The 25754-nt window shown below is 47.5% G+C and overlaps 1 protein-coding gene across 3 annotated transcripts in view; it reads left to right on the top strand.

Moving 5' to 3' along the window:
- MYO10 (myosin X) overlaps window positions 1-20643 on the top strand; it is a 189963-nt gene extending 169320 nt beyond the window's left edge. For all 3 annotated transcript variants that reach the window (XM_036411036.2, XM_036411035.2, XM_045571550.1), the window contains 15 exons: window positions 1909-2152; window positions 4081-4176; window positions 6616-6709; window positions 7420-7475; window positions 9475-9617; window positions 9848-10042; window positions 11030-11187; window positions 11514-11637; window positions 12295-12592; window positions 13594-13801; window positions 14982-15118; window positions 15982-16102; window positions 16703-17155; window positions 18336-18527; window positions 19916-20643. In XM_036411036.2, the coding sequence (XP_036266929.1) occupies window positions 1909-2152; window positions 4081-4176; window positions 6616-6709; window positions 7420-7475; window positions 9475-9617; window positions 9848-10042; window positions 11030-11187; window positions 11514-11637; window positions 12295-12592; window positions 13594-13801; window positions 14982-15118; window positions 15982-16102; window positions 16703-17155; window positions 18336-18527; window positions 19916-20017 (2621 nt within the window). In that variant the 3' untranslated portion in view covers window positions 20018-20643. The remainder of the gene's footprint in view (window positions 1-1908; window positions 2153-4080; window positions 4177-6615; window positions 6710-7419; window positions 7476-9474; window positions 9618-9847; window positions 10043-11029; window positions 11188-11513; window positions 11638-12294; window positions 12593-13593; window positions 13802-14981; window positions 15119-15981; window positions 16103-16702; window positions 17156-18335; window positions 18528-19915) is intronic.
- Window positions 20644-25754: the final 5111 nt, after the last annotated feature.

Raw genomic sequence — 25754 nt, 5'->3', positions numbered from 1 at the left:
GGAGGGTGGAGGAGATCAACGGGGGGGAAAAAACTAAAACAAAGGGACATCTATAATACTTTCAACAATAAAGATACATTTCAAATAAAGGAAAATACCTTAGTTGAAAAGAGTTTTATGTGAAATAATATAAGTAATTGTTCTACACTGTACTTTATATTCTCAACTCCTTTTAAAGAGATATTAATAGATCCTATGTTCATTGACTGCAGGACTGACTTCTGCCATGCCAGCCCAGCACCAAGTGCTACAGGGACTGCAATCAGACCCTGCTTTTCTCTCCCAGCCTCTATCCGGGCCTGATTGCAGCCCCCTCGGCAGTCAGTGCTGGGTCGCCTTGGCTGAGGTGCTGATCAGGCAGGCAGGTGAGCAGTTAGGGAGTGATCAGGCAGTCAGGCAGAGGCAGTTACGGGTGATCAGGCAGGCATGCAGAGTGGTTAGGAGTGATCAGACAGGCAGGTGGGCAGTTAGGAAGGATCAGGCAGTCAGGCAGAGGCAGTTACAGGTGATCAGGCAGGCAGGAAAGTTGTTGGGGGGTGATCAGGCAGGCATGCAGAGTGATTAGGAGCGATCAGGCAGGCAGGTGGGCAGTTAGGAGCCAATGGTTCCGGGTTGCGAGAGGGATGTCCAACTGCTGGTTTAAAACAGCAGTGGAACATCCCCTGAAAGGTCCCGGATTTCGAGATAGTTCAGGCTGAGCTGAGGGACACTTACACACACACACACACACACACACACACACACACACACTTGTGCACGAATTTTGTGCACTGGCCCTCTACTTAATAAAGAAAATTAACCACCAGATATGAGCATAAATTGAGTTTTCACCAGCCCATTCTTTTATTAAAGGTATTTGCAGTTGGAAACTCATAGCATTGCATCAAATTCTCTAAATGAAGGCCTGTTGAGAGAGCACACAAAACTGCAGAGGAAAGGCTGGGCATGAGTCCTATTGACAGTATAAGAGCAACAGAGTGAATACACTGGCAGTGAGTGCTATGGTGATGACTGTTGTAATCTGTCTTTGAAACAACTGTGAATAACCTTTATCATTTAAAGACAATAAGATAATAGAATAACTTTGTATTGCCATTTCCTCTGGGCTTGTTTGAGAAACCCAGATTAAAGTCACAAATCAAAAAGGAAAGAAAGTTTTGGTAGTCTTTGGCAAGTTTGCTGTTTGTTAGGAAATGGCTCTGGAGCTTGGCATGACCACAAAGACTTCCCAGCCAGGTGAGCAAGCAGTGCTCCAGATACTGGAAAGGGTGGCAGTTTGTGTTGCTCAACGAAGCAGGTGCTCCCTGCACACCAGACAATGGCAGTGTTGTCACTGCCTTATCTGTTCCAATGTGAGATCTAGATCTACAATCACTGAAGAAGTTAATCTGAGGTCCTTTATTTACATTTATTTCTAATATGTGAAAGAAAAATAACTTCTTCATACCTACTTTCAATATCCATGTCTATTTTATTTTCCTTTGTAAGCTAGAATTTATTGCTAACCTACAAAATCACCGACAAGTCATATTATGTTATGTTGACCAAACAGGAAGGAATGTATAAACTTTGAAACCATTTTAAACTGATTTCCCCTCTGGGGGCATTTGAAGGTAAACATACAGAAGTGGTTCTCGTCCCAAAGCCCCTGACTCATTGCAGGGTTCGATGTCAGTCAGCATACGAAGGGGACAACATTCTTGTGTCATCCAGCCAATATCAAGTGTCATATCAAGGCAGCATCCCCTGAACAGGCCGGCAATGCCACCTTCCTTCATTGAGGGGTGTCTGAGGGCAGGTCACATGTGGCAAAATAAAGGGCAGGCCGAGCCTTAAGACCCACTGCTACTGTCATTACATTTGATTGGCTTTTCTTAAACCCCTCTCTCCCGATCTTGCGGGGAACAGGTGGCCTCATGAACTCCTGGAAACGCCGCTGGTGCGTCCTCAAGGACGAGACCTTCCTGTGGTTCCGCTCCAAGCAGGAGGCCCTCAAGCAAGGCTGGCTCCACAAGAAGGGTGGCGGCTCCTCCACGCTGTCCAGGAGGAACTGGAAGAGGCGCTGGTTCGTCCTCCGCCAGTCCAAGCTGATGTACTTTGAAAACGACAGCGAGGAGAAGCTCAAGGGCACCGTGGAAATCCGGACGGCAAAGTAGGTTGATGAGCCTTGGAGGGGCCCCGTGGGTGGTGCTCTGGGGCAGCTGGATCATCTGCTGGTGCCACAAAGCCAGCCGGTCCGAGCTCACTGAGGCAGGGGGCTCCATACGGGTTGAGTGCGTCCCAACCGTTCACTTCAGTGGCGTGCTTGGGGAGGAAATGAGGGGAGCGACTTCACCTGTGAACAGGTCCCTTTCTGTGGCTACATGCAAACATGGCTCTCGTTTGCACGATGCTGGTTGGACATGGAACTAGCCCACTGGAGCCGTGATTGGTTGTTTGCAGGGATCATGGTTGAACCATTGGCTGAGAATCTCTTTATTTATTCTTTTAATATATTTTTATAGAGAGGAAGAGAGAGGGATAGAGAGCAACATTGATGAGAGAAAAACATCAATCAGCTGCCTCTTGCACACCCCCTACCGGGGATGTGCCCCCAACCAAGGTACATGCCCTTGACCAGAATCGAACCCGGGACCTTTCAGTCCACAGACCGATGTGCTCGCTCTATCCACTGAGCCAAACTGGTTTTGGCTCTTTATCATCCTTTTATTGGTCAACATATCACTTTCAATTCTTGTACACTCCCAGCTGTGCTGAATTGGGAGCTGACTGCCAATCGGGAGGTGTTTGTGTTTTTTCCTGTGTTGTTTTTAAAGATCTAGTTGACATGTAGCATTATATCAGTTTCAGGTGTACCAACTAGAGACTTGGTATTTGTATATATTGCAAAATGATTATCAGCACACAGTTATATATTTTTTTCTTGTGATAAGAACTCTTAAGATCTACTTTCTTAACAGCTTTCAAAATATGCAATATGTGTTATTGACTGTAGTCACCATGCTGTACATTACATTCCCTCAACTTATTTATTTTACAACAGAGTTTTTACTTTTGACCATCCTTTCCCATTTTTTGGTACTTGCTGATCATCTCCCCCACATGAGGTGTTTTCTGAAATGAAGCATTTGTCTTCTTCCCATGGAGAAAATATGTACCATCTTCTTTCTCAGCAATGAGCAAAGCAGAGCTGGTCTTTGAACCCAAGAAGACCCCTTTCTCTGTCACCCTCTTTGTGCAAAGCATTTGAGCCCTATTATTTTTGTTAAAAAATTAAGTAAGGTTTTTCAGCCCTGGCTCAGTGGATAGAGCATTGGCCCGAAGACTGAAGGGTCTTAGGTTTGATTCCGGTCAAGGACACTCAACCTCGGTGGCAGGCTCAATCCCTGGCCCCAGTCAGGATGTGTGCGGGAGGCAACCATTCGATGGGTCTCTCTCACATCAGTGTTTCTCTCTATCTCTCCCCATCCCTTCCACACTCTATAAAAATAAATGGAAAAATATCCTCGAGGTGAGGATTAACAACAATACATACATACATACATACATACATACATACAGTGTTTCCAAATCCCCTTTGTAAAAAAAAAAGTAAGATTTCCAGGAAATGTTGGAATTAGGGGCAGCTGAAAACTAGATGCTAAGCATAAAACTTTATCATAATCTGTAGCCAACTCCACTTGAGCAACCATATGTATTTAGAAAACTGGTAATAAAGGCTTAGAGAGATCAAATGAACTCTTGAAGTCATGAGTCCTAAAAATAACCATCCAGAATGATCAGCTTTACAAAATGATTCCCGAAAAAGTGGAAAGTCAAACAGGAGGGCCAGGCCCTGTGATGCCAATGCGAGGAGAGAGGGGCCCCTCCCTAGAGAAGACTGGGAAGCTTGTACCCCTGACCAGGCCAGTTGTCCTCCTGCCCCCCTCTGCAGGAGAGAGGAGTCTGGCTCCCCCTAGAGGCCATATGAGGCTTAAGTAGGTGTGCAGCTCAACCATCAGTTTTGGTCAAATCTCTTTTCTCACCAATTGTTAAGAATTCTGTGTTCCTGATTTGCTTTTGGCGCTTCCCCCTCTGCAGAGAGATCATAGATAACACCAGCAAAGAGAACGGGATTGATATCATTATGGCCGATAGGACCTTCCACCTGATCGCAGAGTCCCCCGAAGATGCCAGGTAAGGCGGGCACTGTGGCGTCGACCTCATTGTAACTACCTCCTCGCTCCTGCGCCATAGACCTGGGTGTCACCCAGATCACTGCTTACCCCGCTGGCTCTGACAAGGTTTGATTGATTGCTCAGTGGCATTTTCCCGTTAGGATGGGTGAAGGACTGTTGCGTCCTAAGAGACTGCTGTGCATGTCCCCTGGGGATTTCTTCACTGAGCAGGCCTGGCCACGCATAGCACCCCGTCAGGATTTCCAGCTTCAAGAGCCGCCTCCCGGACCCTGTCTCCCCAGCTCAGGCGTTTAGTGTCACCAGCAGCCTGTGTAACCCTCAGCTCAGAGCCCGCCCTCCTGGAGCTTCTGAGCTTTGAAAGGGAATAGATTGTGTTTGCTGAAGGACTGAAGAGACAGGAGCATCAGCCACCGGCCGTTTGGACGGATGAGGGTGCAGTGACATCTGGAAGGTGTTTAGACTTGATACGGAAGAATTCAGCAGGCCAGAAGAGACAGTTAACGCTTAGAGAATTTACTGTATTTCAGGCCGTATTCTGAAGCCTGCAGGGTGATGCTGCCGATCTCTGTCATCCACTCTGAGCAATGCCAGAGAAAGACCTTCCAGTTTATGAGGGTGACATCCTTCAGCTGACATTCTTCCCTTTCCAGCTCACAAATCACCGGGCCTGCCCTTTGAACGCTTCTGTGTTGACACAACACCGTGGCGAGCGGCATTAAGGGCAAAGAAAACACTAGTAGTTCTTCTCCCGGGGACAACACGCAACCCTGCCCAGATCCACAGATTCGGGCACAAACTGGAAAAACAAGCAAACCTGGGGTTGTAGCCCACCGTTCTGTCTGGGGTGCATAGCGACCACGTGTGGAGGTTTTTGTTGTTTTTGTTTGTAGTCCAAGGAATGCCCACAGCTTTCAGCTGGATTACAGGCTCAGCACTTGGCAGCTGCCCGGTGTGTCTGGTGCCATGATGAACCTGCTAAATTTAACATGTGGAAGATTTTAGCCAAGGACTTTTTCCTCTGACCAGTGGAACACATCTTTCAAAATTTCTTTCAGAGTCCAAGTTACTCTGTACTGATGGAAAGCTTGGCCGATTTTGTTTCTGTGGGCTGTGTGTGTGTGTGGCGGGGGGGGGGGGTGTGGGTGTGTGGGTGTGTGTGTGTGAGTGATCCCTGCAGCCTCCATCTTGCATGTGTTTTTAGTGTTTAATTGGGATATTTTGGAGCTTCCACTGCAATCTTGCCTCTGGGTTAACCAGAGTCAACGGAGCAAATTGATGCTCAAAGTTGCCCATGTCTCCCTGTATATGTTGAATCTGTGGTATTTTCAAGCACATGGTCACATTTTTCTTCTGCAGGAATCCCAGGTGATAGATTTTAGTGTTTTTCCATAAATAATTTCCATGGCTTTTCTTTATATTGATATATAGGTGCTACTTTTTTACTTAAATATCCATGTGTTAGGTACTTACTCTGCCTTATTTAGTAGGAGTATGTATGTATGTCTTTTCTTTTTCCAGTTACAGTTTACATGTAATATGACTTTGGTGTACAGCATAGTGGTTAGACAGTCATGTACTTTACAGAGGGTCCCCCTACATTTCCAGGACTACTTACCCCCTACAGGAGGAGGGCGTCCTAGCTTCTCTCCTGTTTGGTACTGCCCACATTTTGTAGCTGCTTAATAAATGTTGGGTAGATGGATGGACAGAGAGATAGTCATGGTGATTTTCCTTAAGCATATATTGATTTTCTAGTTACATCATAACCTTTGTTCTGTTTGACTTTCCTGGGGTTGACATGTTTTCCTTTATTATCTGATTCTGGTGGAAACGAGAAAACTCTTCCGAAATGGAGAATGATCAAAATGAATGTCCATTTTCAACTCCAAGCAATGTTTTCTATTTCCATCTCTCCTGTGGTTTCCTTCACGTTAGTAGGAATCCTCCCGATGGTTGGAACCCCCATCCTGAGGGTGAGGAGGGAACTGGACTTAAGTGCCCATTCTGAGAAAGTCCTACATTAGTGGCCTTCTCCCCTTCCAGTTTACTTTTCAAACATGAAAAAGCACTTGAATATTCCCAGGCTTTCCACCAGGATCTTTCACAGAAGTGTTCTGGGTAAAATGAGGTTTTCATGTTTTCTGCCAACTTCTCTAGGAACTTAATAGTCGTTTTTAAATGACTGTAAAGATCTGTGGGACTTGGAGGGAAGCCCTTCCAGTGATCTGAAAGTGCGATAGCTGGGACGGATGGGTACTTCGGCTCTTTCTCTTACCTTTGCTCCTTGGTTGTGGGAAACCCCCATGTGCCCTGACCTGTAAGCAAGTGGACAGCACCGTCGGTCGGAGGCCCGGTGGTTTTCCTCCATGGACAAGGGCATTGCTGTTGTGCAAATGCGGAGGCTGGCCACTGCTGACAGCCGCTCTCCTTCCCACAGCCAGTGGTTCAGCGTGCTGAGCCAGGTCCACGCATCCACAGACCAGGAGATTCGGGAGATGCACGATGAGCAGGCAAACCCGCAAAACGCCGTGGTGAGTGAGCATCCGTGGCGGGGAGGCGATGCCCCGAGGGAGGCGAGGGAGCTGGGAATTTCTAGGCAATCTTTATTTTTAAAGGGACAGAATAGTAATTAAAGATTAAAACAGGAATATTCTGGCTAAAAAAAAATCATTCCTAAGAACAGAATAAATTATACATTAGAAGCAGTAACAGGTTCCAATTCTTCTGCTTCAAACCATTAAAAGAACAAGAACAACAACAAATCCCAATTTTTACCAAATCACGGGAGCACATTACACTTTTTTTTTCTACCGGGACTTAGTGAATCTTGAATGGTATTCTGTCTTCGTCTGTATGGAGCCATAGAAATCTTGTTTTAGAAATAACATCTCATCTTCTCGTAAGAAAAAATTAACGTCCAAGTTTCTTAGCAGAATGAATATAAAATTTAGTGACGGACCTTCGTCTAAATCAGAACCTTTCTATTACCAAAAGAAGTGCGTAGACCCTCCTCGCTGAAGGCACTTTAAGAAGAAACAGACAGAAAGATTAATTTATAATGTTTTTGATGAGTGAACTGTAAACCTGTCCTGCCTGGAGGCTGTCTGTACTCACCAACTGCCTTTCTTAGGAGCCTTTTGCTGGCCTGCTTGGAGGGTCGTGGTCTGGGGGGATTAAGGTAACGAGCTCTGCCTCTGAACGGTTCTCTCACGCCCTCTCCTTTCTGCCCCATCTGTTCCAGGGCACGCTGGACGTGGGGCTCATCGATTCCGTGTGTGCCTCCGACAGCCCTGACAGGTGAGCTCAGAAGTGACTTTAAACAAAAGTAATTGGTCACCTGCACACGCTCACATCTCTCTGCTCCTGGGCCCCCTCCCTCTTTCTGGGGCCGTGAGAATTCTCTGAGCCCCATGTTCCCACCAGGTCAACCTCAGCAATCCACCGTCTTCGTTCTTGGTACCCAGTTTTACATCATCTGAAAGATTTCCTCATCTGAAAGATTTCCTCTTCTTGTCTCTTTGGGAGCGCTGGGGGAGATGGTGAAAACCTAATGTATATAGTCCTTTAAAACAATAAAAAAACACATGTAGGAGAAATAGTTTTTATTTGATTACAGCATGAACTCAGCATTCATACAGGAGGAAAATTCCTGTGCAAGAAAACAGTGTTTTAGCACAGTTTTCCAGAAAGGGTGTAGCTCCCCTTTCTAAACTTAATAATGAATTCAAAAGATTTTTATTTTTATTGATTTCAGAGAGGAAGGGAGAGGGAGAGAGATGAAACATCAATGCTGAGAATCATTTGATCAGCTGCCTCCTGCACGCCCCCCACTGGGGATCGAGCCCACAATCCAGGCATGTGCCCTTGTTCAAAATTGAACTCTGGACCCTTCAGTCCACAGGCCAATGCTCTATCCACTGAGCCACATTAGCTAGGGCTGAATTCAAAATATTTTGATTGGCATTTATATGTAGAGTATTAATAAATAAAACCACATGTATTTCTTTTCCTCAGCATGTCTGCCTTATCTGCGCCTTCAGAGTAGCATTGGTTTTTGAAGGCATTATCCTCTTTTCGGAGATGGTCTCAGAAGTCCTTGTCCCAGTGACCTCTCCCTTTATCATCTCTGGTTTTCTTTGCTGCTTGTGAACTCTGAGTAAGAATCAGATCAGCTCCTACCTTTAGCAACAGCTACAGAAAGTGAAATGTATTCAGATTGACAACAAAACTAGTGTCCACTAGGCAGCATTAGAGTTTTGGAGCGTCATGGCCCCGTTGATGAAGGCTCTCCTGGACCGTAGGTCTTGTTTTGGCTTCTCCCTGCACCTTCCCACACCTGGCTCAGGAACCTGCCACACGCGTGTCAGGCCAGGCAATACCCAGAGCCCACATCCTTCCTTTGACGGTGGCACTCCTGCCTCATCCGTGTCAGTCTGCTCCAGCCCTTCACTCCCTCAGGCGGGGTGTGTGATCCATGCTTAGAACTCCCATCTCTACTCTGGCTTCCTCCTCCTCAACTGCCCACCTTTTCTCCCTTCCCAGCTATAGACAAATCTTTATTGCTGAGGAGCACCTGTCTTTTTCTGCCTACTACACTCTTGTTAATCTTCCTTTTCCTCGAACTTTCGCTGCACTTGAACTTGCAAGAGAGGCAGTCCCTAGCTGACACGGTTAGATAGAGGAATTGGTATGAGCCAAGGACCTGTGAGAGGCTCAAGGCACTGAGGAAGGGGAAAAGTAAATTTCCATTATTATGCCACCCCGGACTGGGAAAGGAGCCCCTGTTAGATTGCTTCGAAAACAGGGACCCAGGTGGCTTTTTGTGCCCGGCATAATGAAGTGTGTAAGATATTCCGTTTACACCTTTTCACTGATCTCCTATTACTGGTGCCTGACATTTCATTGCAGACGCACAGAAATATCACCCAGGGCAGGCCCCAGAGGCAGGAAGAGATTTACTTTGGAGAGTCATCAAAACAAAATTTTCCCCCACGGTCACCCTAGGTAGCCTTCCCGGAACCCAGTTGCATCTGGAAAGTTTTGCACGGAGACACATGTTCCCTTCCAGGGCCCGCAGAACGTGTCGCTCCAAGTGAAAAGGTTAATGATGCATAAAATAAATCCCTCGGAAATGAGCAAGGCTCGCCGTCCTTACCTTAAAACACAAATAGCAGGGCCGCGTCTGTCCCCATGGACCCGTAAGCCCGAAGCAGGGCATTCAGGCCTGGTTTACACAGAGGAGATCTCGCTCACCGCGAACTAAGCGGCTTTACTCCCTTCTCGCCCTGTCGCTCAGGCCCAACTCCTTTGTGATCATCACGGCCAACCGGGTCCTGCACTGCAACGCCGACACGCCGGAGGAGATGCACCACTGGATCACACTGCTGCAGCGGTCCAAGGGCGACACCCGCGTGGAGGGCCAGGAATTCATTGTCAGAGGTGACTGCCAGCGACACTTTCCTTTTCACGGACTCCTGCTCTCATGTGCATGGGCGTCTGCACTATTTCCGTGTTGAGCAGCTTTTCCAAACCATTGACTTGCTAGAGATAAGGCAGAAACGATCAGGGTCGTTTCTAGCAAATCGTTTGTAAGCATGGAGCCAATGATCACCTGGTGTTTGGCGTTTCCCTTCCTGGTTCTCGATTTTCACTCTCCCCTTGCTCTCCAGGGTGGTTGCACAAAGAAGTCAAGAACAGCCCGAAGGTGTCTTCGCTGAAGCTGAAGAAGCGGTGGTTCGTGCTCACCCACAACTCCCTGGATTACTACAAGAGCTCGGAGAAGAACGCTCTGAAGCTGGGCACCCTGGTCCTCAACAGCCTCTGCTCGGTCGTGCCCCCGGACGAGAAGGTTTTCAAAGAGACAGGTAACCGGGGCCGTGTGCTCACAGCGCGCGAGCTGGGCGCGAAACGGCCGCATCAACTCATAAGGGTTCTGGGTCTGCTCTGGGTGTGCTTTTTTCCCCCCAAAAAAAGAAGCTCTTCTCTGGCTGACTTGTCTTCCGAGGCTGTCTGTGCTTAGTATGTGAACACTTAGTATTTAAACCATCGTAAAGAGGTCTTGATGGATGGGGTTGCAGAAAGAGTCCTCTGAGAACAGGAACATGTTAAACCGATGAAGATTGTCCTATAGGAAGCTTTATTTTTATTTGCTTGAGTTTCATTGTTTTTGTCATTTTTGCCAAGATAGTCAGAATGCAATCTGGAAAAAGGTAAACCCTGCCAGTGAACATAACTTAAATAAAATAGAGGGTAAGCTAGGTTTTTTTCCTTTATCTTTTCTTTTCAGTATTATACAGAATAGCTCCAGGCTTATTTTGATTTATGTTGCTAGGTGTGATTTTGTGCTCCTTTAAAAATATAACTATTCCATGTAAAAAATACTGGTATGTTTTTAGTTACTAGTTACTCTATTCCAACTGACAGCTTGTTTTGAGCACAGAAGCGGCTTATTATTAGCAAAGGTGTTTTCAGGGAGAGTGTGAGAAGGGAGAGAACAGGGAGGGAGAAGGAGAAAGCTGTGGGCAGTGTTTTCTCTCTAGTCCAGGAGCCATGAAAGGGGCTTCGTTTATGCATTTTCCATCCAGATCAAATGTTACACTTTGCACATTGAATTCTGGGTTTACTTAGCTTATGTTCGTCTATCTCTCTCACTGTGAACCCCTCCCGCCTTTTGGATACCAAGGTGCCCAGGGCAGGGCCAGGCACCTGCACAAGTTCAGCAGTGACTATTGCACTAAGCAATTAAAGGGGCTCAGTGGAGGTGGCGTCGGCTGGACTCCTGGGACGCAGGTGCAGGAGCGTGGCCTTGGTTGCAGAGGTCAGCGCTGACGTGTGTGCGGTGCGTGTTGCAGGCTACTGGAACGTCACCGTGTACGGACGCAAGCACTGCTATCGCCTCTACACGAAGCTGCTCAACGAGGCCACCAGGTGGTCCAGCGCCATTCAGAACGTGACGGACACCAAGGCCCCCATCGACACGCCCACCCAGCAGCTGATTCAGGACATCAAGGTAGGGCGCCTCCGAGCCCACCTGGGTGGTTCAGAGTCGCTCCAAATTGTCACCTTCAGCACATCAAGGCATCAGCATTAGTCAAGCTCCATTTTTATTCTGTAACCAGAGCCTAACGCTTGGTAAATTCTGTGTTTGCGTAGCCCTCCCTTTAGCAGTCTACACAGTGTGGTTGTGGCTTGTTTGCAGACACAGACTGGGGTCTCTTCAGGTGTGCTGGACGGTGTAGACTTTGGGAACACATTGGTGTGTAGGAGACTACAGGTGCAGTGATGTTTCTTGCCATGCGTTGGCTTGCGTTCTGTAACAGCCCCTTTGCTGCCCAGGAGAACTGCCTGAACTCGGACGTCGTGGAGCAGATTTACAAGCGGAACCCCATCCTCCGGCACACCCACCACCCGCTGCACTCCCCGCTGCTGCCCCTGCCCTACGGAGACATCAACCTCAACCGTGAGTCCCGGGCTACCACTCCCGGCGCTGGGCCTGCTTCCCCGTCAGCCCCCTCGCTATGTCAGCACCCCTTGGTTGTAGTGGTGCGAGGACTGTTGCCACCGTAATATCGCCAAGAGCCAATGCTACAGTCTTCTTTCCAATTATGGAACCAATTGGCAACAGACTAACTTTTTAAGTAAGAATTTTGTACGATAAAGTAATTTAATTACCTAACAAGACAGTTATGTAATTATATAATTCATAAACAGTTGTGATTTACAGAACATAACTTGCCCCTATAGTTTTTATTATTATTGATTTTAGAGAAATGGAGGGAAGGGAGGGAGAGAGAGGGGGAGAAAGAGAGAGAGAGAGAGATTGATCATTTGCTTCCTGCACATGCCCCAACTGGGCACGGACCTGCAACCTGGGTATGTGCCCTGACTGGGAATTTTGAACGAACCCGTGAACAGGACGAAGCTCCAACCAACTGAGCCACCAGCCAGGGCACCCTTCTGTGTTTTAACAGCTTTTTCCAGCCGACTCAAAGTTACAAAGACCAGTGAGCGCTGTGTCATGGCGTAGCTGTCTGTCCCCGCTCCTTCCTCTCACCTGCTGCTCACGTCATGCTTCTTGGCCCCCCTGGCGTGACCCCTGTCGGTTTGCTCTTCCCAGTGCTCAAGGACAAAGGCTACACCACCCTGCAGGATGAAGCCATCAAGATCTTCAACTCCCTGCAGCAGCTGGAGTCCATGTCCGACCCCATCCCCATCATCCAGGGCATCCTGCAGACGGGGCACGACCTGCGTCCGCTGCGCGACGAGCTGTACTGCCAGCTCATCAAGCAGACCAACAAGGTGCCGCACCCGGGCAGCGCCGGCAACCTGTGCAGCTGGCAGATCCTGACGTGTCTGAGCTGCACCTTCCTGCCCAGCCGGAGCATCCTCAAGTACCTCAAGTTCCACCTGAAAAGGTACGAGCTGAGGACAGACACCGCAGCATCTCACTGCCGCGTGGGGTCTAAAAAACAAAATAGACAAGCAACAAAGCAGAAAGGGCCATAGACACAGAGAACAAACTGACGGTTGCCAGAAGAGAGGGGAAGGGGCCTGGGTGACAAAGTGAAGGGATTGCGAAGTACTGGTGGGTAGTTACACAGTAGTCAGGGGATGTAAAGTACAGCTCAGGAAATACAGTCACTAATACTGTGATAATTATAAATGGTGTCAGGTGCATACCGGACTTACAGGGGGCAGCCGGGGGATCACTTTGTAAGGTATATAAATGCCTAACGGCTAAGCTGTACTCCTGAAACGAATAGAACATTGATGTGTACTAACATTTAAACATTTAAAAATGATTTTTAATGAGGAAAAGGTATGCGATGGCCTGGGCAGAGCTGTTCACGCAGGTGGTGTGATGGACTGTGGTTCGGATCCAAAGGACCTCGACCTAGTGGGGTCAGGGACTCTGGGTCAGACCGGTGGGTGGCTGGTGTGAGCTCAGAGGGAGCACAGACAGCATTTGTCTGTCTAAGCCACAGAGGCTGTGTCAGGGACCAGGTCGCCTTCAGGGTAGTTTCCTAAGTGTCAGAGAACATTGGATACATTTAACGACTACAGTCACATAGAGAGAGAAAGCCCTCCGAACTGAGGTACTCATTCCAGATGAAACACTGGTAGAAACTGGTTCAGATCCTGATTAACGGTGGAAAACCATTTTCACAGGACAATCCGAGGCAACACTCTCAAGTGCAACAGCCCTGCCGAGGTGGAAATTGCTTTCTGACAAACACTGGCTTTTGGGGTTGTTGTTTGTATTTTAACTGAGCCTGCACAGGCTGTGCTGGGCCCCTGCCAGGACGTGGCTGGTGTTTGCTCCATTCACCACCAGGTGCCTGCCCGCCACTCGAAGCAGCCGCCAGCCGCCAGTCGTCCCCAGTCTGGCAATTAACAGTTGGTACTTGTCTCCTAGGATACGGGAACAGTTTCCAGGAACCGAGATGGAAAAATACGCCCTCTTCATTTACGAATCTCTTAAGAAAACCAAGTGCAGAGAGTTTGTGCCTTCCCGCGATGAAATAGAAGCTCTGATCCACAGGCAGGAAATGACGTCCATGGTGTACTGCCACGGCGGCGGCTCCTGCAAGATCACTATCAACTCCCACACCACGGCCGGCGAGGTGAGGGCCGCCCGCCTCGCTGCCCATGCGGTGCCTGGTGCACAGTCAGATCGGCTGTCGTGCCAGGTTGCGATTCACATAGTGTGGCTGCTCAGTAAACACGGAAACAGACGTCTCCTGCAACCAGCCACGGTGTGAAGAGATAAAAATGGGTATTGAAGCTGAGTAGAGACAGCAAATCAACTGCCCGTGAATCTGTGACAGTCCCAATCCTGCTGATCTGACAAGCACTGGCATATCTCGTAGAGATGGCCACCCTGATTCGGCTGTCCGCTATGGCAAGGGTTTCACACTTCTATAATAAGGTGTTGCTATTTCCACATGAATATCTGGAATATTCACTCAAATGAACACCTTTTCTTTGTTTTCTGTTTTTTTCTCTCTCTCTCCTTTTTTATTTATTTATATTTTTATTGATTTTTTACAGAGAGGAAGGGAGAGAGATAGAAACGTCGATGAGAGAGAAACACTGACCAGCTGCCTCTTGCACACCCCCTACCGGAGATGTGCCTGCAACCAACGTATTATACTTGCCCCTGACCGGAATCAAACCTGGGACCTTTCAGTCCACAGATCGATGCTCTACCACTGAGCCAAACCGGTTTCGGCTTTTCTCTCTCCTTTAACATTTAAGTAAAGGCCAAAATTTTCTTATATAGAAGATACATCAGTAGAAGTCACTGCTGTGTCTTGCAGGTTGTTGTTGTTGTTTTAATTTTTATAAGAATTTTTTTGAGCCAAACTGATGATATGCTGGAGACTAAAATTTCCTCTCTCTCTCTCTCTCTCTCTCTCTCTCTCTCTCTCTCTCTCTCTTTCTCTCCCTTTCTCCCTCTCCCTCTCTCTCTCTCTCTCTCTCTCTCTCTCTCTCTCTCTCTCTCTCTGAGTTTTTTTGAGGCACAGGGCTTCCGTTTTCATGTGTTTTTCCTCCTCGTATGGGTTTGTAAGACATTGGCCCAATGTCTGCCCCTCCCTGTGTTCTTTTTGCCGAGAAAGAGCTAATGAAACTGGTTTCAAGAGAACAAAAGAGAAACGGCACCTTTGGGATTCCGGGTGGGCGCACAGGACGGTTGGGGAGGCTCTTTGGACCCTCACTTGCTGGCAGCTCCCTCCAAGTTCCCAGGAAGGCACATTCCGGAAGCACAGCTCTGGGCGCTGACGGCCTCGGCGTGTCTTCCAGGTGGTGGAGAAGCTGATCAGAGGCCTGGCCATGGAGGACAGCAGGAACATGTTCGCCCTGTTCGAGTCCAACGGGCAAGTTGACAAGGCCATCGAGAGCCGGACCATCGTCGCCGACGTGCTAGCAAAGTTTGAAAAGTAAGTTCCTTCTCCCGAAGTGCCAGCCGAGTAACTAAAAGCAGCTAAGGACAAGAGTAGGGGGCTTGAACTTCATTTCCGGCCTCGGTGTGCACTAGAGTTTGTTTTATTTTACCTGTGTTGACGCTTGCTTGGCTTTTCATCTCGGCGGGCTGATTTTCTGATTCCTAGAAAAAGCCACTCACTGTCCGAGACATGGTTCAGTTTGTCATTGTTCCTTTGCCCCATTCCTTCTGTTCCCTCTTTTACTCATTGCTTTGGTATTCCTGGTTCATAGGTTTTCTCTTGTTCTTTAGCTTTGAAACAGAGCTAGTTAGACACAAGCCAACTTAGAACTCTTTATCTCTCTCTTGGAACTCTTAATTTTGATCTGTGCCTCTTATGTCCCTTTAATGGCAAAAAAGAATATTCCTGCTCCATATGAACACAGCCTCCGTGATATTCATGTGGATTTGTATAAATGTTGTAGTTTATTTGAGGGTTGGGAATGAAGAAATCACCTTAGTTTCTTTCCTTTCTATGGATTCAGCATAATGCTTAGCTTAGCTGGCACTAACTAGACTGGGGCGCTCGAAAAATACTTGTTAGCACTGTTTAATTGAAGGCTGCCTGTTTGCTGTGTTCAAGTGAGACCCGGATGAAGGCATGGCTTCCAGCACTGGTACAGGAGAAATCACAAAGGTCTCCGATAAGCCTCTCTCTTATTGTTTTCTCGCTCTCTCCATCCTCATCTCTGCCCACTGGGCTGTCTGAGCATGGACAGGAGCTCTGCATCCTTGCAGAGAATGCAGTCAGCTCCCGGTGGGTCACCCAAGGCTGCCTCCCGTTTTGCTTCCTGAATGTCTCTTGACTTCTGTCTGTAGGCTGGCTGCCACCTCCGATTTGGGCGACCTTCCCTGGAAATTCTACTTCAAGCTTTACTGCTTCCTGGACACGGACAACGTGCCGAAAGACAGCGTGGAATTCGCGTTTATGTTTGAACAGGTAAAGGAACTTCTTTTAAAATATTCTTTTTTTTATTGATTTCAAAGAGGAAGGGAGAGGGCGAGAGAGAGGAAAACATCAGTGATGAGAGAATCATTGATGGGCTGCCTCCTGCACGCCCTGTACTGGGGATCCAGCCTGCAACCCAGGCATATACCCTGACTGGTAATTGAACTGGGACCTTCTGGCTCATTGGTTGATGCTGAACCACTGGCTGGGCTAAAAGGAACTTTTAGACACAGATTCCTTTATCAGAGAGCAGGGGTGGAACACATTGCTACTACCTTTGTAGATTGACTGCTAATCCTTAAAAATTCGACATGGCAGTCACCTTCCCCACATGGGTTGGGTCAGCTACTTGTAGGTGAAACTTATGCCCATTTTAGTTGAACTCCTGTGCCAGGAACTGCTCTAGTTCGGCTGGGAGACAATCAGGAATAAAATGATGCGTGTTCGATGGTATCCGTGCTGGGGAAGCAGGGAAGCGGGGTCAGGGTACCATTTTCAGAGAAGGTGACAGTTGAGAGGCATGTGACAGAGGAGGTGTGAGCCAGGCGGGCATCCTGTGCCTGCCCCTAACGCTGTGCCCGCTCCTTCCAGGCCCACGAAGCTGTCATCCACGGCCACTACCCGGCCCCCGAAGAAAACCTCCAGGTGCTCGCGGCCCTGCGGCTGCAGTACCTGCAGGGGGACTACTCGCTGCACAGCACCGTCCCGCCCCTCGAGGAGGTGTACTCGCTGCAGAGGCTCAAGGCCCGCATCAGCCAGGCCACCAAAAGCTGCGCCCCATGCGAGCGGCAGCGGCGGACCAGCTTCCTGGAGGGCACGCTCCGGCGGAGCTTCCGCACGGGCCCAGGCGCCGGGGGCCGGCAGAAGGCGGAGGAGGAGCAGATGCTGGACATGTGGGTCAAGGAAGAGGTCTCCTCGGCCCGCGCCAGCATCATCGACAAGTGGAAGAAGTTCCAGGGAATGAGCCAGGAGCAGGCCATGGCCAAGTACATGGCCGTGATCAAGGAGTGGCCCGGCTACGGGTCCACGCTCTTTGACGTGGAGGTGAGAGCCGGCTGTTGGGCGGGTGCGCGGCAGTGGCTGCTTCGGGGACCAGGCATAGACCAGGGCACCCATGGCCAAGTGCGCAGGGAGGGAGGATGGGTCGGAACACCGCTCCCTCTTTTCTTAGAGCCCCCCAAATTTTACTCTTTAACACCCACCCACTAAAGGTAAATTTTAAAAATTAGAACGATATATTCAAAACTTTGTATATACTTGGATTATTTTACCTTTTTTCCCCCCATGAGTACTTTTAGGGACGCATTTCTGTTTCATATTGGAATCTAGCCATTAAATTTTTCTGTTTTGTGAAAGTAGACCTTTTTTTTTTAATTTTTTTTTTTTTTACTGATGGTTTAGATCCAGTCTTGGCCAACTGCAACCTGAGGGCCAAACCATGCCTGCCTCTTTTTTTTTTTTTTAATAAAGTTTTATGGGAACACAGCCATGTTCACTCCTTTATATATCTTTGGCCACTTTCACATTAAAAGAGACCATGTGAGAGAGACCATGTGGCCAATAAGCCTGAAATACTTACTGTCTGTCCCTTAACATAAGCTTACCAGCCCTGGGACCAGATGGGCTTCCGTTTTTTTCTTATCACAATTCAGGATGTTATTTGATAACCTCGAAGTGAGAGTGTAAACATCTACAGATTGATTTTATATTTCAAGGTTCCTTCATGGCTTTCCATGGGGTGCTGTCTTTGGGTTGGTTGGTTGGTTGGTTGGTTGAATTACATTGGTTTCTGAGTATAAATCAGATGCTTTGTCCTAGTGGCTGCTCTTGGTGTCACTCCTGTGTGTGCTGGTGCCACTGTGCTGGTTCAGATCAGCCTGTGTTGATTTCCCTGCGCTGGGGCTCTCTTTTCCTCCCCTGAACCCTGCGGGCAAGTCTGTCATTCCCCAGAGAGATCGGTCACTGCCGCTCCGCTCCCTGTCAAGACGTGTTGTTCACAAAGAGCCAAAACTGTTCAGCGCAGAGCGATGTAAAGAATCTCCTCTGTGATCCTAGATTTCTTCAGAGAGATGCCATTCCTCGTGTTTCCGTTCCCTGGCATAAATGTGCATTGCCTGTGTTTCATATTCTGGGCAGAGGCTGGCCTGAAAGCCTGTCTCATTTTCTGGGTGCCGTGCTTCTAATTGCTTCCTGATCTAACCCACACACTGACTCTCATCCCCAGTGCAAGGAAGGCGGCTTCCCCCAGGACCTGTGGCTGGGTGTCAGCGCAGACGCTGTCTCCGTCTACAAGCGTGGGGAGGGGAGGCCCTTAGAAGTCTTCCAGTATGAACACATCCTCTCTTTTGGGGCCCCCCTGGCCAACACATACAAGATCGTGGTGGATGAGCGGGAGCTGCTCTTTGAAACCAGCGAGGTAAGAGGCAAACCATGGCCTTGAAAAAGTAGAAAAATAATACGCCACTTCCTGATGCCTTTGACCAAGTAGTTTTATTTGGATATTTCTCACTAAGGCTTGGGAAAAGACAGTGTGACGGTCCCTATCCAGCTTCAGGTTTCTCCCAGCTGAAATCTGATCACCCCAAATTTATTCTGTATGCCTCTGCAACAGAGAAACCTGGTTTCCTTATATCAGGGAGGAAAGGAATAGAGAGAAATTATATGGATGTCCAAGAAAAAAACATCGTTTGGTGATAGAGTCTGGGAAGATCAGTGGATGCTGATGGCAGCAGTAACACTCGTCTCTGTGGTGTCCATGGAGCAGGAGCAAGCCAGGGATGTGGCCATCCTGGGCAGAGCTAATTCTGGCTCACAGAGTCATCAAAAACCCCTGAAATATGTGTGCTGTCCGCTCCAAAGCTTACACTATAATAATAATGACAATGATAGAAGAAGCCCATTGAAGTCTCCACACAGGGAGCTGCCTACGGGTGGAGGCAGGGAATGGAGATGAATCCCCGCTGCCAGTCTGGCTGTTAAGTGCTGGAGAGGAGGGGCTAGAAGGAGCAGTCAGGCCAAGGATGGCGGAGGAGGCCGGCCTGAGATGGAGAGAGGTGTGGGGACCGTTGCCTAGGGGATCTCGGGTGCCAGGCTGCAGGGTTTGGTGGACTCCACTGGACAGCGGGGAACTGCTCTGAGATATTTGTGCATGAAGTAAGGACAGTAAGGACAAGCAGTGATGCGGGAGGGGATTGGTTGGTTGGCAGGAAAGAGAGAACCGAGAAGTAGAAAACAGTGAGTATGTCTTAGCAGGGATCCAGGCCAGCCATGAGAAGCCATGGGCCAAAGGGGGGTGGGAGGAGCTGATTCGAGCTCGCACAGGCCTGGAGCAGAGCTGGCCACCTGCCGCTCTCTGCCCATCCCTCGGAGTCTCAGTTCTGTTTTCTCAGTTGCACCATGAGGCGCTGACTCAAACTATACGATCCAGTCTGTCACAGCCTTGATTGTGGGCTCTGTTGTTCACCCTTCCTTTAAGGAGGGTAGAGAAATCCCAGTCCTAGCGATGCCAACATTAGCATCATCGGGTTTGTTGGTTTGTTTTTAATATGCAAAGTCCGACAGTTTCACGTTAAGCAGAATTGTCGTGTTTGCACGCAAGCACCACCAGGTGGTGCACACCGTTTGGAAAAGCCACAGTTCCCTTGCTCCCTGGCTAGGGATAGGTAAAAGCAGGTAAACGTGTGGCTTCAGACAAACCTTGGGCTGTGGATTGGCACGGCAGGCTGGTGCTGGCTTTTCCTGGGAGGGCGTGTGGCTGTGGGGCTGGGCCCGCCGGTGACCCTGTGCCCATCTGCTTCCCGGCAGGTGGTGGACGTGGCCAAGCTCATGAAAGCCTACATCAGCATGATCGTGAAGAAGCGCTACAGCACCTCGCGCTCCGTCAGCAGCCAGGGCAGCTCCAGGTGAACCCAGGCGGGACTCCGTGCGTCTTCGGTCTCGGGACATGCCCGGCTCTGGCCTGGGCCGGCCCCTGCGTGCCGAGCCCTCCGGAAGCCTCCGGAAGGGAGGTGTCTCCCGAGGGACCTTTCGCCCCGCCCGCTTCAGTGATCATGTATGAAGCTGTCAACCTTAACCCGATTTCCAAAGCTTTACTACTCTTAGGTGACGTATGCCTTAACACAGAGAGAGGAAAACATACCCGCGCTGCCGCCAAAGCAGCCAGAAGTGCCTTAACTTGTTGGACCTTCACTGTGCTACTGAGGGGACCGCTCCCCAGCCTGCTGGAGAGACTGGCAAAGCCTGGACGTGTGTGGGGGGGGGGCATTTATCCATCAACTATGCACTAACCTCCCCGCCTGATTCCCTGACTTTGAGGGAAGGTGAGGGAGGGGGGAGGGGGACAGGGAGCGCAAGGGGACGGTGTATTTAGTCGGAGTGCTGCTGGCAGCCTTCCCGGAGGACGCGTATTAACTTTTTTTCTTTTCTTTGTTTCATCTTTTAAGTATAATGTGCTAGCTTGTGCATGCCTGTGTTCATAAACCCATCACTTTAATCATTGTCTCAAGAGTATTAAAAGCAAAGGGAAAGAGGAAGTGCAATGGTGTAAACAGTCTGTCTGTATATTTTAATAGTTCAGAGTTATGGTCTCCAGTTTTTACTTTATAAGGTGGTGATATTAACAAACTGATTCCCGGATTTCCCCCCCGCCCCCCACCTCCCCACCCCCACCCCCATCTTTGCTGTATTTCAAAAGCGGCATTTGGACTCAGTTTTGTTATTCATGTAGCAAAGTCTGCATTCTGTGTCTGCTGTGCTATAAACAGATATGCAGCCTGCAAATAACTGTATTTATAAACCACTCTTAAACAGCTGGCTCCAGGGCTGTTTTATATGAAGTCTTTTTGGAGTCTTGAGTTTCTAAAAGATTTAAGTTAAAAAAATGTTTCTTTGAAAGTTAGCTCATATGGCTCTGGGTGGATCAACAGTATAACCACGTTGAATACAGAAGAAGGGCTGTGCTCCCCAGAGGTGAACACATGTGCAAGTCTTTAAAGCACCCTGACATTAAATGCTGAGGCTTTACCATAAAACACAAATTTTATCTCAAGTTTATCACGGTGGTCTGAAAAGGTGCCTGTAAATAAGTCAGCATTTCTGACCGGGAGAAAAATAATCTAGTCTTGGACTTTTAATTTCACAGGGAAAAGTTGTAAAGCCTTAGGCCAATTAAGTCTACCCACAAAGAAAACAATAATGCCTTATCCCCTATGGACAGCCATGTGAAAGTGAAATCATTTGTTGGCTGCAAGAAAGTCTGACAATAAAAGATGTTAGCGGATATCTTACAGTGTGCTTTCTTTATCCGAGCGGCTCTCAACTCAGATGGGGTCTTGTTGATTGTTGTTGTTGGTTTGGGGTTTAAGGCTTTGGGCTTCGGGGTATCTCGACTGCTCTTGTGGGCATGGAGCATGACTCCAAGAAGGCAAAAGCAGGGTTCGAGGAAGTCACAGGTGAAGGGCGGGCAGTGGACCTTGATTTGGTCTGGCAACATGGCAGAGAAGGGCGTGGAGGTGCAGATGGCATGCAGCAGGCGTCAGGGCCATGGCCCCAAAGAGCATCTTCACGAATCTCACATGGTTCCACCTTCGTGCCACCCAGCCCCCATACATGCTATTCTCCATAGACCAGACACCCAAAGGGATCTTTATAAAACATAAATCCAAATATATGCCTCTCCTACTCAAAACTATTACTCTCTCTGCAAAATGGTAATCTGCACCACAATACCCTGGGTTTTCTGCCCTGGCTGCCTCGACCTCTGTTTCCTGCCACTCCACCTCTCTCCTCCTCCAGCCAAACTGACTGACTCAACAGCACACACTGTCGTTTCATCCTTATTTTATCAGCCCCCCAAACTGGGGTATTAGCCACCCAGCAGTGAGGATGGTAACTGATGTCTCCTGGTGAAACCCGGTGTCTGTACTCAAGAAGATGAGAGGGGTAATTCCCCGGAACCTGGAGCTCCAGAAGTGATGTGCTGGTAGGGATTCATTGGGGGTTCTTGGGGGTGTGGTGGGGGGAGACAGTCCTGCTTCATAGTGTTTGCTGGTTGTCGTGGTGACAGTGTTCCCACCATGGCTTATTTCAAGCTCAAGGAGACGTGAGTGTGTGCAGAGTTGGAACAAGATGAGTGGTCGGACCCATCGCTGGTGAAAGCTTGGCCTTGCACACAAGGTCGCGTCAATAAGTAATTTTTCAATTAAAAAAAAAAAGCCATCTTCAGAGGACAATGTCTTAAGTAAAAAAAAACCCTCAAAGTAAAAAAGACACTCATAAAGCTTTAAGTGCTTTGAGTGGGGAGGAAAGCTACATGAGAAAATTGAAGGGGTTTCAGCAAGTATATACTTGGTTCCTGTCTTTATTTTTCCCAGGGACTTTGTTTTCTCTTTCAACTAATAGCAGGATTACAGTTGATTTGCAGCTTGAGACATAAACAGGGTCTGTTACCCCGCAGGCACCCAGATGTTTGCTTGGTGGGAACCGGCTGCCTGATTAGAGTTCTCATGATTCCTCATGACCCAGCCAGAAAAGCAATTCATATAACTTTGATCTCTTGGGGGAGTTGTTCTCTATAAGTTTACTTTGTAACTTGACATTGAAATTGAATAGGCTTCGTTATTTGAGATAATTCCAAGGATCCACAACAACCATAACAATTTAACTTTTACTAAATTCTTGCCGTTCAGCTTTTTAAAATATATATTTCTGTAGGGTTTGCAAATGAACCATAAGAACTGTCTTTAAGTTGCTTAGAGCAGTGTTCGGCAAACTCATTAGTCAACAGAGCCAAATATCAACAGTGCAATGATTGAAATTTCTTTTGAGAGCCAAATTTTTTAAACTTAAACTTCTTCTAACGCCATTTCTTCAAAATAGACTTGCCCAGACCGTGGTATTTTGTGGAAGAGCCACACTCAAGGGGCCAAAGAGCCGCATGTGGCTCGAGAGCCACAGTTTGACGACCATTGGCTTAGAGCCTCGTTGGGGGTAAAAGATAATAAATATAAGAAACCAGCAGTTGATTGTGTCATAGCAAAAATATCTGGACCCTCTGCAAGGAGGGGAGTTCAAAGGAGAATACTGCGCTAATAAAGGAAAAAAAACAAACGCATATTTGTAGTGGTAGCACCAGTGCACAAATGAAGAAAATCCATGAGGCAAAAATGAACAGAGTGTGGATTCCCAAGCATTATTTCTTAACTGCCATGTGTTTTCCTTTGACCATCTCTCCATTGTGGCCAGCGGCATTGATTAGCATTTGCTCAGCACACATTACATTTCAGGCTGTCCCAGGGGTGGCATTACCATCATCATTTCATTGTGTTCTCACGGTGAGCATGATGTAGGTTCTAACACACCTATTGTTCATAGCTTTTTGAGATTTAGAAAATTTAACTTGCTGTGACAGCTTTGCTGTGTAACAAATTACTCCAAAATTCAGTGGCGAAAGCAACAAGCATGTTAATTCTCTAGGTTGTCTGTTAGCAAGCCTTTTTAAACTAAAAAAATAAGTAAATAAATGAAAATGAAAACTAAAGTATTTCTACATAGCAGCAACAACCAATTATAATTTTTTAAATGATACCTTTGAGAATGTTATGAAAAAAAAACATTTGATAACTAAGAGACGATCTGAAGAAATAAGATATTGTCTGACATCAAAGCCCATGATACCTGTATGCTACAGTCGGAACTAAGATGTAAACTGATCTACAAATGCAATTGAAATGAAATGAAACATAAAATACTATGATACAAATGTCAGTTAATTATAAAAACAAAAAATATCATACCTAGCTGGCATGGCTCAGTTGTTGAGCATTGACCTATGAACCAGGAGGTCATGGCTTGATTCCTGGTCAGGGCACATGCTTGGGTTGTGGGCTCGATCCCCAGTGTGGGGTGTGCAGGAGGCAGCCAATCAATGATTTTTTCTCATCATTGATGTTTCTATCTCTCCCTTCCCTTCCTCTATGAAATCAATAAAAATATATTTTTTAAAAACCACACAAAAATATGTTGCAGCTTAAAGGAAATGGATTTATAACCCAATTTATTTTTTATCCAGTGAGGAAGCTAATGACATATAGCATCTAAGTTCATGGTTCTTCCTCATCAATGGTGCTCAGTGTAAATGTAGTAAAAAGTTAATTTCTAAAATAAAACAAAATGCAGCCCTTTGTGACAAAAAGGAAGTCCCATTTATGGGTTAGTAAAGAGCTTCTGCTGGAAATGTTTATTTCGTATTTTAAACCATCTGGCCTTCTGCTTGGAAGAGTCATGAATTTTTTAAAAGTAAATTTCTGCTGCTGTTCAACCAGAGCTCACGACTTGGAATCACCCATGTGAGAAGCACATCGGCTGCAAATTGATACCTGCCATTAAAAGCACTTCTCTTCCCCCGGTTCTGTGCAATGACTGTCAGTCAGGCCTCGGCATTAATGGCACCTCTCCAGAACAGCCTTCCACACCCTCAAATATAAAATAGCTGGTCTTTATCGCATCCCCATGTTTGCCTCTAAGTGATGTTTCTTGTTTGTTCAATTGTCTATTGAAAGTCTTCCCCAATGAAAACATAAGCTTGGTGAGAGCAGCAATTTTTTTGTATTGATTACTGTCGCTCTGTTAACTAGAACTGTGTCTGAACATAGTAGGTACTAGTAATTTTTTTTTTTCTTAAATAAGTGGAGGAATAAATAAATGATTTTCAATTTGAGGGTCACCCCAGCTGAGATTCCCTAGAGAATGGAGGTTAACTGCTGATGCTTTGGGAAGTTCAGTTCCTGGGCAGGGAGAGTAGGAAGCTATGCAAAGTGATGTATTTCCATGCCAGCCACTGCTTTGAGTCCCAGTCCAGTTGCTCAGCAGGAGCATGTGTGTGGCCACGTGGGATATCCTTGCACAGGCTGTGGTGAAGTCCTGTCTCTGAGCAGTCCTCCAGAGAGGAAAGGAAATAAATTTCCTGGCTTGGTCCTGTCTCCTGTTTCCATTGGTCGAATTTCACTAGATGAGATTTCACATTTCCATGTCATCTGGTGCTACGAAGCTATGACCCACACGGTGGCCAGCTGAATAATTGCCCCCAAAGATGTGAATGTTACCTTGTTTGACAATAGAGACTTTGCAGATGAGATCAAATTGAGGGTTTTAAGATTAGCCTGGATTATCCATGTGGGACCAATAGAATCACATTATAAGAGAGAGACAGAAGATCAGACTCCATAGTAGATGTGACAAAAAATAAAAAATAAAAAGTTAAAAAGGTTGGAAAGGGGCTACAAGCCAAGGACTGCTGGCACCTCGAAGCTAGGAGAGGCAAGGAATGGGTTCTCCCTGTAAACCCTCAGAAGGAACCAGCCTGCTGACACCTTCCTTTCAGCCCTGTGAGACTCTTTGCAGGCTTCTGATGTCCAGAACTGGAAGAAAATACACTTAAGTTGTTTCCAGCGACTGAGTTTGTGGTAACTTGGGTGTAGCAACAGTAGGAAATTAATACCCACATCCTGTAGGGGAGCATTTCCTTTAAGTCTGTGGCAGGAGGATCCAGAGACACCAGATACGCAGCCTGACTTCTCAAGGGTGAAACGCCACAGGCCTATGGGGAGTCCGCCAACCTTCTTGGACCCGAGTGGCCAGAAAACCT

This window comes from Pipistrellus kuhlii, unplaced genomic scaffold (genome assembly GCF_014108245.1).
Source record: "Pipistrellus kuhlii isolate mPipKuh1 unplaced genomic scaffold, mPipKuh1.p scaffold_m20_p_4, whole genome shotgun sequence".
Taxonomy (NCBI): domain Eukaryota; kingdom Metazoa; phylum Chordata; class Mammalia; order Chiroptera; family Vespertilionidae; genus Pipistrellus; species Pipistrellus kuhlii.
This window is presented reverse-complemented; position numbering and strand designations above follow the sequence as displayed.